Below are 11,745 nucleotides of genomic sequence, written 5' to 3'. Positions count from 1 at the left end.
GTGATGGTTAGTGCCTGGAATACGGGAGGCCCCGCTGCTGTTGGTACGTGGCTGATAGCATCCGAGGTTGGGTTTGTGCTGGGCCCAGAAACGTCCAGGACTTCGGGGACACAGCTGGGTGGGAAATTCTTGGGCATTTCTGACAGCCCTCGGTAACTTTGTGTTGTGGGGCATGAAGCAAACATCGACTGACAGGTGGCAATATCACAGCTTCAAAAAATCCTACCTCTCCAGGGAGCAACAAGAGCCCGAAATGGAATTTTCCAACTTCATACTGGTTTTGCCTCATGTTTGATTCCCCGATCATCTCCTCAGCCACGGGAACTGACCCCAAGAAAAGCTTTGAATTCTGGAAGCAGTTCCTGTGTTGTGTTTTTTAAGCCCCATGAAAACATCGATCCACATCTTTCATCCCAGACTAAAACTGTAACTGCTCCTTGTTTCATTCTTGTTTCATTTCTGTCGTGCTTCCTCCTGTCTGCTGGGAAGCGAATTTGTTGTCGGATGCTTCCCTAAATGGGCCTCTTAGGCCACCACAGAGACACCAACGCTTTCTGTTTGCAGGTTCCCAGCTCAAAACCAGCAAAGATTTAACAGCTAAAAAAAGCTTACAGGCAATTTTTTCTTCCCACACAAACACTCCTGATACCCTGAAAGGTACCTGCTATTTCCTGACGGGAGTCTCACCGTGTCACCGTAATGCTTCACGTTAGGTAGGCAGCTGCAGTCAGACCTCCTGCACAGTGTGTAAGAAACAAGGGATAAAAAAAGGGATATGTATTATGCCCCACATCTGAAAACCAACTTCACAGAAAATATGCACTAAATGATACATGATAATGGGGAAGGAAACGCCAGCTGCCTTAATGAATGGTGGTAGGCAAAGCTGGAAAAATAAATTATATAATAATCTCTTATTATATTCCCTTTGACATAAACTAATCTTGACCCAGAACAATAGTGTTACTTTCCAAGAGAAAATAACTGAGGTGCAGCTACAATCATGATACAGGAGTCCAATGCAAAGTGGTTTGTATTTTCTCTTTGCTGTTAAAATTTTGCTTCATCTGGTAAATTTTGTGGAAAAGACAGGAACAGGGTGAGCAACTTCCAGCTGAGGCAGAAAGAAATGCCTCTTGGTGGCTGGGACGAAGCTGCTGAACTTCAACCCGATGGATCGGCTTTCTGAAGACCCAAGGAGCACATGCGATGCTCTGGAAGAGCAGGAGGGTACTTGGGTCTCACTTCAGCTCCCAGCTCACTGAACGGCCCAGAACACAGCCAGACACTTACTTTTGGACCAGTGGGAACTTTCATCTATTTCATTAGGACTGACTCAAGGGTTAGGTCTGCATTTCTGCTGTGAGAACGCACGTGTTACTACTTCTGTTGGGTTTCTGAGAGGCTTGCTTGCTTTTGCATTGCTCAGCTCTGCAATGGGGATGAATTTAAAAAAGAAAAAAAAACAAACACAAATTGAAATGCTTTGGAAACATCCTCATCTAGAAAGAGCAGATGGGTGAAGAACATTCTCCCTCCTACTAACCCAAAGCAGCTGTACACCAGTGTACTGCAAGAGTCTTTCCCAGGTCCTCTCCTAGGCAAGGAGGATGTAAGAATTAGCTCTACCAAGAGCACAGTCAGGCCCCACCTAAAGGATAGTTACGGAAGGAGTCTGCACACTTTGTGTGCTTGTGTATCCCTTCTACACCTCTGTCCTCTCCTGTCTTATCCACCTGGCACTATCAGAGATCCTTCCTCAGGTGAGGAGGCTGCAGGTCAAGTGTGCAAGCTGTGGATGCAACTGCCATGCAGAAGCGTGTGTCTGTCTGTCTGTGAGCAGAGCTTTGTTTGGCTCCTTCCTCCAAACAGAGTTCATGCTAAGAAGCTTCCACAGAAAGTATTTATAACTTTGTGGGTTTGCTTGTGATTTGGCATCTTTTAAAGTCAAAAGACTACTCTGCACCTTATAAATTTTTCCATGACCTCTTAGTGCATAAGATATGGAAGCTTAAAACTGTGGCTGAAGAGAAGAAAAGTAAAATGTGCTCTCACGAGGTGTGTGGTAGAGGCATGTTCTTTATTTCTGTGTCTTTATTCATAAAAAATGCAATGCATGCTTTACTATACATTATCATATATAGCTTTTATACTATGATAAATGAAATTAAAATATCAAACAGAGAAACACAGAAAAAGCCAGACTGGTTGGGACCAGCGGCTCACCCAGTATCCTGTCTCCAGCACTGGCTGGTATCAGATGCTGTAGATAAAAGCAGAAGAAACTCTATAGTGCCCTGTTACGAATTAACCTGCCCAGAAGAGAATTTTCTTCCTGACCCTTATCAGTCAGTGGCTGACTTATATGCCAGCGAATACATGACTATACGTGCTCACATATTTATATCTATCTATACCAAGAAGCATGTGACAAAACACTAAATCAGACTCCTGGTACATTTACTTACAGGAAAGTCATTCCAAGGAAAGAATTTTCTTCACCGCAAGAGGCTCACGCAGTATGTAACTGGGAGAGGGGAAGGCAGCTGAGGTTCACAGCTTTGTAAGGGAAACTACTTTTACATACAGCACCTGAAATATGCACTTTTTGAAGATATTTTAGCAATTTTGATTACATATCTCAGTAGTATCTCATCTCTCTGAGTAGTTTTACCTATGTAATTAAGCAAATACACGTGTGTAAGTACTAAGTGACTAGTTAAGCAGACTTCATGTTAGATATTCCTTTTTCTGAAAATTACAGGATCACAGATAAATAGGGTTGGAAAGTTCAAGGCAAGGTTGACCACTCTGTATCACTCCTGACAGCCGTCTTCTCCAACAGTCTCCCAAAAGCCACCACCACAGACATTACACACCCCATAGATCTGTCAATGCTTCACCTTCCTTACAGCAGTGTTTCCTAATTAACTTCCATCTCTTTGGTTTCAGTTAAAGCCCATGTTTTCCTGTCCTATCCACCAGATACAGGCAACAGATTATCCCTCTCTCTGGAATTGCAATTTTTGTGTTTGAGAACTGTTTCTTTGTTTCCTAACCCCTTTTTGGACTGAAACACCTTCAGTTATTTCCCTGCTCCCTCACTGACGTGTTTTCTAGATCTCCAGATTCTCTTCAAATTGCTTCATGTCTTTCCCATAGTGTGGTCCCCAACATTGAATAAAGGAACCCAGACAAGATCTTGCAGAGACAGAGGAGTGTGGAAGGATTACTTCACGTATCTTGAAGGTTATATTCTATTTTATACAATCTGAATCGTAATTTTTCCAACACCACATAAGGACTGAGACCCTTACATATTTTCCTACATTCTTTCCCATTTTCTAGACTATTTCCCCAATGCCTGTCAGTGCTCACTTCTAGGATACAATAAGATTTTTTTTCTACTGCAGTTATAGATGGATGCTGCTGATGATTCAGCATATAAAATAGGCTAATTAATGAGCTTTGGAATAACCACCTCCCCCCAGGCTTGTTAATATGCTTGGTTTTACCTAGCAGGATCACACACATCCAAAGACAAGTGGTAGCAAAAGAAAAATGCAAGATACATTAAAATAATGCAGCAATACTACTACATGGAGTAAATTTCAGGAAAAAAAATTCAGCATGCTATTTTTCTTCATTAAATGTGATGAGCTCATAAAAACTTTTCATTAGTCAGGATGATGTGAATGACTCGTCAGACCTAATTTTAGCGGTCTAAAGTTAGCCGGCATTTCCACAACAGTCATCTCATTTCCTTCAACAATAAATGGAGAAGGATGAACATTTCCAGGATAGACACATCCTATTGCCTTCAGCTCCCTAAAAAGCCAGAGTAAGGTGGGGTGAACTCCCCTGTGAATGCAGAAGAACAGTCCAGTAACCACAGAGAGCCTCAACTGGTAGGCAAACACTTAATTTCTTCATTGCTGAGGTCAGGTGAGATAAATCCCATTTTAGGCAACCACAAATTCAGAGATAATTATTATTATGTTAGCACGATAATTAAACACAATGCAAATTAACCGTAATCATCAGGGAAAAAAAGCATGATGAGATATTGCTGATTGAATAATTACAGAGATGTGCAGAGCATGGAACTTCCACGTCACAGACAACTTCAAAACATTAACATTTTCCTTTTTTCCAAATTGAGCTGACAGCTGAGTATGTTGAATTTCTCTGTGAAGGATCATTTTTACACAGTAATTTCGGATGAATAAAAATCTTTCATTTTGACACAATCACACTGTTTGGCCTGCAGATTGATCTTTGTCTTTTTAAAGAAGCATAATATAATAAAAAGAAAAGCAAGGCTGACATTCTGAAATTAAAGACATTTTGATTTGAAATATTGCACAGTTCACTCTAAACCCATGATCTTCTCTCTGAGGCTCAACCTGATTTTGCTGATTTTGATTTCAAACTTGAGGTCCTGTTTTGATTTCTGAACACTGCAAATGAACCAGTTTGGCCAGCCCTCCTAGCCGTCAGAGCCACGTAACAAAATCTTCGTGCAGCCCCAAGCCCCCTGACATGCTGTATACCTCAAGCTGCCGAGGGAGTGGTGGTTCTGGGAATGGCTCATGACTAGGAAACGAGAAAAGCTCTCCAGGATCACCCTGTGGATCCCACGGGACTAGGCAGGGTGTAGGCAGGTTTCCAAAGCTACCCAGTAATATACTGGGTTCAGTTATTCTTGCCAGTTCACTCCTTCCTACAAAGAACAGCCCCATAGATTCACCAATGTAACCTCAGGATGGGGGCCTCATTTGAACTGCTGGAGAGGTGCAGTGAAAGAATAATCATTTGCTGTGATGGTGGGGGAGCTTCAGAGCCTCCTAGAGAGACTGGGAACTGGCTTTCCAAATAAATTAGGCAGCTTTGAAAAATCTGACCTAGAGGGCACACTACATTGTTTTTGTTCCCTGCCTAGATCATTATCTATCTCTGGGTATGTCCAACATTGGTCCCTGCAGGGTAATAAAGCTTACAATAAGTTTGCTCAAGTACAGTAGCTGTCTAGTCAACCCAAATGTAAGCTGTTCCCTTGTGCCAATGCTAATCTGTTACTGATACCCACACAAACCAATATGAAGCTCCTTCTAGCAGCTCAGCAACGCACTACAATGTGGGCATGCTGTCAGCGAAGTTTATAATATAAATACTTGTGCATATGAGTTCATTGTTTATATTCTAAAAGCTATGCTGGGACAATTTGTTGGAAGTGATTTTAATTGCAGTAAAAAGCTAGATTTGGGACTCTATTGATAGCCTACTTAAGGTCACAGCTGCTTTCTGATAAGAAGTTTCTCCAGTAGGCTGATTGACAGCTGCCACTGGGTCTTCTGGATCTTCACAACTAGTGATGAGAGCAACCGCACTAAATGACTTTTGGTTAGTACTAAATGACTTGATGTCCAGTGCTGACGCCTCTGCTTCTTTTTCCCGTGTCTTCTCAGTTCGGTTCCATTCTTGCTCCTTCCGATCCAGTTGCATGGCACTGCAGTGAGGAGCATAAACTTCTGTGGTTTCTTCAAACTGTAAGCAATCCACCTTATAGTATTTTTTCTTTACATGTAAGACATCGTTAAACCTATAGCCCCAAAGAATCTCTCTGGGGACATAAGAGCTTCTTGACTGATGTGAGGTTCCCGTTGAATCACCTGTGTAGACAAATGTGACCAAGATTTCAAAGTTGTCCTTGGCCAGAGCTTTCCGGTCTAGACCATACAAGGGGCTCTCACTATCAATTTCATGTACGACTGTCACTGGTGTAACAAGTATGATCTGGTCATTTAGCAACTTCAAGTCCTTGTATTCCATCGTCATTCTCCCCTCCTTGTCTTCTTTGTAGCGCAGAAGCTGAGCTCGTACGGAGCCCTCAACCATATGATTTGGCCGGAAATCCCCAATGCGCCACATCAGGCAAAATTTATCATCCCTTAAGCCAACTACAGCATAGTAGCTGAAACGAATGGTTTGAGCTCTTTTTCGAGCTGTGGCCATTTTAGCCAAGGCTGCTCCGATTATGAAGGTATCAATAATGCAGCTTAATACTGACTGTAGGATAACCATGAGGATTGCAACCGAGCACTCTTCTGTAACACAGCGGTAACCATAACCGATGGTTGTTTGGGTTTCAAGGGAGAATAGGAATGCTCCTGTGAAGCTATGGACATTTGCAACACAGGGGGTTATTTCTTCATCAGTGAATAAATCTCCATGTTGGATTGCTATCAGCCAGAAGACTAGTCCAAAGAACAACCACGAAAGAACATATGACAATGAGAATATCACGAACATATGGCGCCACTTGATGTCCACCAGTGTGGTAAATATGTCCACTACGTAGCTCTCCCATTCCCCAAAGATGTGTTTGAAGTACACATTGCAGCTGCCATCCTTGTGGAGAAATCGCTTCTGCAATCGTTTCATTCCCATTTCAGGGCTTTCTTGACAAGTGCCCTGGTAACTGGTCTTATTTCCCTGTATGTTTACAGGCCTATAGCAACCACTCTTCTCAGACATCTTTCTCATATCTGCCTGGTGGCATCAGTTTACAGAACACACTTGTGGTCCCAGAGGCTATTTGTTTTCTTTGTTCATTGGAAATCTATGAAATAAAAGAAAAAGTTTATTTTTGTTTTAATTTCCTATGCCAGAACTGTGTAACACCAAATCTAAATACATTCACTCTGTGGCCATCATGAGCAATTTTCTGAAGAGTACAGACTCTGACATCCATTACACAACATAGCTCAAAAACTTGGGCCTGGAAACATGAGGCAGCTAGAAATTCAATTAGTCAGAAATGTCCATATCAATCCCAAAATTTGGTATGCAGATGAAAACAGGAATCAAAAACCTTTGTGGTGACCCCACTGTGAGTATCTCTTCTAAGAGTCTGATGAAGCAACTTTCAAATCAGGATGGGCTCTCATGAACAGACACAGGAATGGCATGAACCCTCTTCAAGTTAGCCAAGTATTTGAGGTAGTTAATTATTTGTCTGTTGCATGTTTGTTTGTTTTCCTCCATTAGAAGAAATGCCTAGGAAAACATCTTCATTTAGACATAAGACTTCAGTAGCATGGGCAGGCAAGCTCAGTGCTAATGTGTTTTAACCAGAAAATGTATCAAACACACAATCTTTCATCATTATTTGTGTTTCAGTATTGCCCAGAAAAAACTGGTCATGGAATTGAACTTTACTGGGCTAGTGCTACAGAGACATATTTGTTCAATTTGTAGAAAAGCATTTACATTTCAAATGAAAAAGAAACCTCTCTGAGGTCCTGGAAACACTCTCAAATCGTTCCTCAAAACAAAACAAACCAAAAAAAAACAGCTGCCAAAAAGTATTTAAATTTGTATTAATGAGTTTGAAACAAACATGCAGTATGTTAATAAAATTTGTGGATGACACAAATTTAGGAAGTGATGTGAATTAGGAGATGCCTCTGTCAGATCAGAGAAAAATGGATGGCTTTGCAGATTGCAACCATATGAACTTCAGCAGTACGAAGTGCTAGGCTATACGTTTAGTGACTAATAACAAGAACTTATGTTAGAAACGGAGACCTCATCAACTGGAATCCAATAAAAAAAGGAAAGACTTAGCTGAAGTAATCAGTTACAGGATGCTTATGAATTACTTGTAGGATACAGCACTGAAAAAGGCAAATGCCTTTTCCTGCAAGTCTCCAGCTCATTCTACCATATCCCAAACGCTAACGCACAAAACACTGACAAGTCAGAAGTGATAGGGTACACAGCTAGAACAATTCAAAATTTTTGCCAAATGTCATGCTTCTAACTGACATTTCTGAAGAAAAAAAAGCTAATATTTTTGAGGAAAAACTGTCATCATTCTTCCAAAAATTTTAAGTTTTCAATGGATAAATGACAAGTACTTTTCCCATTTTTAAGCTGGTTTCAGCTGACAAAAGTTCAGATGTAGGTTTACAATGAAGCCAACATATTCATGGAAAATGAATTTAAAAAAAGTTTCCTAGTGGTAGTCTTTTTCCTCAGCTCTTCATTCACTTTGCCTGAGTATAAATGACTGCACACACTTCAAGGCAGAAGAGAGCCAGGCCCATAGACTGTAATATATATTGGATGGACTACATTAACAGACCAAGAACTCTTCTCTCATCCAAGGAACAATGACAAGCATGCACAGACACTATTCCAAAAACACTTAAAAGCCAAACATAGTTTCCATTTCTTTTTTCTTTTCTTTTCTTTTTTTTTTTTTTCAGTACAGAAATGAATGTGACATATGGTGTCGTAGCCTCAGAATGTGGCCTTCATTAAAAAACACAACATTAATGTTTCCAAAAATACTTCTTGGAATACAGTCTTTGGAAACATTCCTATGACTTGCTTTACTCATAGCTTTAAACAAACAGTGTAGCCTAGTCTATTGACGACTCTTGACCTAACATTTTATAAGTCATATTTAACAACAAACAAAAACTGGAAAGTGTTGAGTTATTTTTTTAAGAACCTCATAATGTGAGGTGTGAAATTGAAGCAAATTGTAATCAGGAGCCAATATAATCTTAAATAAAAAACATACTCAGGCTTATACTGTTTTTCTTATTGACTGATTCAAACTAGAGTTCCTTGAAAATACTCACAAACATCCTGGGACTCTAAAAGGGACTAAACAGTTCATGAACCAGAGACTACTGAGTTGATTCCACTCTCTGCTGGAGATCATCATCATACTTCAAAAATGGTGCTTTGCTGGCACCATCTTTAGGTTTTGTTGGTGCTGGCAAGAATCATGGGCTGTCACACATGCAGCTATGTGGCAAAGTCCCCTCTTATTTTACAGTAGCCTGTCACACACAGGTGACAACTTTGTGAGGCATCTTGCATTAGGAACTCTGACTCATGCTCTCTCCGAAGTACAGGCTGTAGTAATACATATATCTTCATGGATGTCTGTGATGGGTTTTTGACTGGTATAAATGAAGCCATGTAGTAAGATGCTAGATTGGATTTTGCAAAACAATCAAAAGTATGTCTGTACTAAGAAAGGGAATGTGATGCAGAGCTTCCTAAACCAGAATCAAATAATCTAGCCCTGAAGCTGGATGGAGTAAAAAAGAATCAGTGCAGAGTAACACCAACAGACGTATATTGCTTTCAGAATCCGAGTTAATCTTTCTCCATCATGTTGAAAATTGGATTGCTCAGAGCCATTTGGCATTGCACAGTGGAGACGTGCCCCAGATGACCTAAAATCCCAAATGTGCTTGAAATTCTTAGGAAATAGCCTCCTCAGCCACTCAAAAACATCTAAAAATGTTGCCCAGTATTTTGGGTGTGCTTAAAGGTAAGCCAAATCTGAATTTTTCCAGGCTACCTCTTAAATCTCTTGAGTGCAATAATAATCATGCATCATAATTAATAACTCTTTTACACTGTCTGATGTTGCTCAGAACATTTAAGTCTAAAAAAAAATCCTTCAATGTCTCTGAATTATGTAAGTCTGTGTTATGATCTGTACTTCATTCATGGGGACACTTTTAAACAGGCACGTGATTTTCCTATTCCAAATGAGAGGCAGTGAGGCTGTGAAGCCAGATGTTCACTGTTCACTCTACTGAGACACACTGCCTTCTGCAGAACAGTCTGAAGACTATTATTATGACCAAATTTTAAAGGGGAGAGGACCACAGACTTACAAACTTAAATCTTAGAGTCATTTCAAAAACCTTATTTTTCAAAATGGAAATACTTTACACATCCCTAAGAAAGCCATATGAATTACATTAAAGGTCCTACTACCTGGTAAAGATTAACAAAGGGTGTGGGGAAGGATTTAAAAACATTCTCTACTCACTAAAGCTCATGGATCGGTTGCTGCAAATGATTCTCAGATGTTGCCAGGAAGCGTTTTCACCTTCCTCTAACACTAACACACAAACCCTCACCCTTTTTTGTCTTGCTTTTACTTTCTGTGTGTTTTTTTTTTCCTTTATTTCTGGGCATGTTTGTACACATCACAAGCCTCCTCTTGCATACTGTTCAGAAGAGGAAGCATGCTGAAATTTGCAGTACTTTTGCTAACCATTCTTATAAATATATTTCCCCCCCAAACAAAAACTTAGCAGAGATAAAAATGGAGCATTGAAGCTAGGCAGGATAGCAGGAAGGCAGAAACAGAGAAAACGCAAAGATTTCTTTAGGGTAAATGGCAGAGAGGGTTCAGAAGTTCTTCTAAAGCATATATGTATCAGACTGAGAGTCCAGAAAATCAGCGCATATTCTTAACTATCTAAGCCAAGACTAGGATCTTATTGCATAGGATATTGAAACATGCTCAGGGAGGTACAGAACTGCTCTAGAGACCTGTGTTCATACGGTCTGCATATTGACCCCCTCAAACTGGCATCTTTGAAAATTTCACCCCCATTCGATATGGGAGAAAGGTAAGTAAATTCCTATATTTCAAAGGTCATAAAGCAGTGCAGTGACAGAAATAGGAACAAACCCAACACCTACTTATACCTAGTGAAGAGCTACCACAAAGCAAAGACTAGCAGGAGCAAGCCTTTTTATCCTATGCATCATTTTCATCTAGTTCCTCTTGAATAGAGCAGCTGTACCAGAAGAACTTGAGCTCTTGATTTGCATCAACTCGCTCAGAACAACAGTAACTTAAAAGCCTTAAGCATTGAGTTTAGCCTTTTAAAGACTTCCACTAAATGTAATTGTCAATTTAATCTTGATATTTTGAGTTTAGGGCTCAGTGTTTTATGAGGATAATCCCTATATTGCACCTTAGCCTAATACCTAACAAGATGTTGCTACACCCATTTTATGGCTGTATTTTCCCATTATGTAAACAAGTAGGGGTGAATTTTTGTTCAGTGACAACTTCAGTCAACAGCCTGTTTGTAAAACATTAAGCAAAACAATGTGAAGATCTTGGTTCCAGAATAATTCTGTTCTGAGATTAAATCAAAAAGAAAACAACTCAAAACTTCCAAATGAAACTGGGTACTCTCACTCTAACCCTGCACACATGGTGGATCTCTCTCTCTCTCTAGCGTCAGTTTAGCAATCACCTCAGGTTCCTGCTTCATTTTGGAAATGGTCTGAAAGGTTTCCAGTGTTAGTCATTGTTGTGTAACCCTGGAAGACTTTCAGCTCAGAGACCAGAAATGTGACAAGTAGAAACCTTTTGAGCTGCTTTGGAATTGACTCAAATACTTGTTCCTTTAGAAAAACCCCACCACCCACAAAATCTAAATAAATCTATTACAGGACAGCATTGAGACTCTTCCTTCCTTCTTTCTTTCCTTGTTTCCCTTCACTCTTCTTTGCAAAAGAACCTAACTTCTCCTAATACTTACAGCCAGTCTTTCTGCTTCTGATACCTAATCCCCAGAGCAGGGTTGGGTTGGCACACATCATGATTCACCATTTGTGTATCTCATAGCATGCACACCACATGATGGCCCACGGAGGTGTTTGCTAGCACTCTCCAACAGGTACGCTTCAGGACACATGAGACTGCGCTTGTAAATCTGCTGCCTGCTTGGCTTGTAAGTCTGATTACCCTTAGCCCACAAGACAGATTTATCTTTACGGTGCAAAAGCTTTCATTCGCCTCGTCTGGCAGAACAAAAAAGTACAATGCTGTTCACAGTTTCAGAAGTGTCTGATATTCTTGATCTCTAACAGGTGAGGCCTGAGAGCCTGATAAGCACAACT

The 11,745-nt window shown here is 40.4% G+C and overlaps 1 protein-coding gene across 1 annotated transcript; it reads right to left on the bottom strand.

The window, feature by feature from the left end:
* Positions 1-5,256: 5,256 nt before the first annotated feature.
* On the bottom strand, positions 5,257-6,546 carry KCNJ16 (potassium inwardly-rectifying channel, subfamily J, member 16). Its single transcript, XM_009703676.1, has one exon. The coding sequence runs from the start codon at positions 6,544-6,546 to the stop codon at positions 5,257-5,259; it is 1,290 nt and encodes a 429-aa protein (XP_009701978.1).
* Positions 6,547-11,745: the final 5,199 nt, after the last annotated feature.

Source organism: Cariama cristata, unplaced genomic scaffold, assembly GCF_000690535.1.
Source record: "Cariama cristata isolate BGI_N322 unplaced genomic scaffold, ASM69053v1 scaffold34707, whole genome shotgun sequence".
NCBI classification, from domain to species: Eukaryota; Metazoa; Chordata; class Aves; order Cariamiformes; family Cariamidae; genus Cariama; species Cariama cristata.
This window is presented reverse-complemented; position numbering and strand designations above follow the sequence as displayed.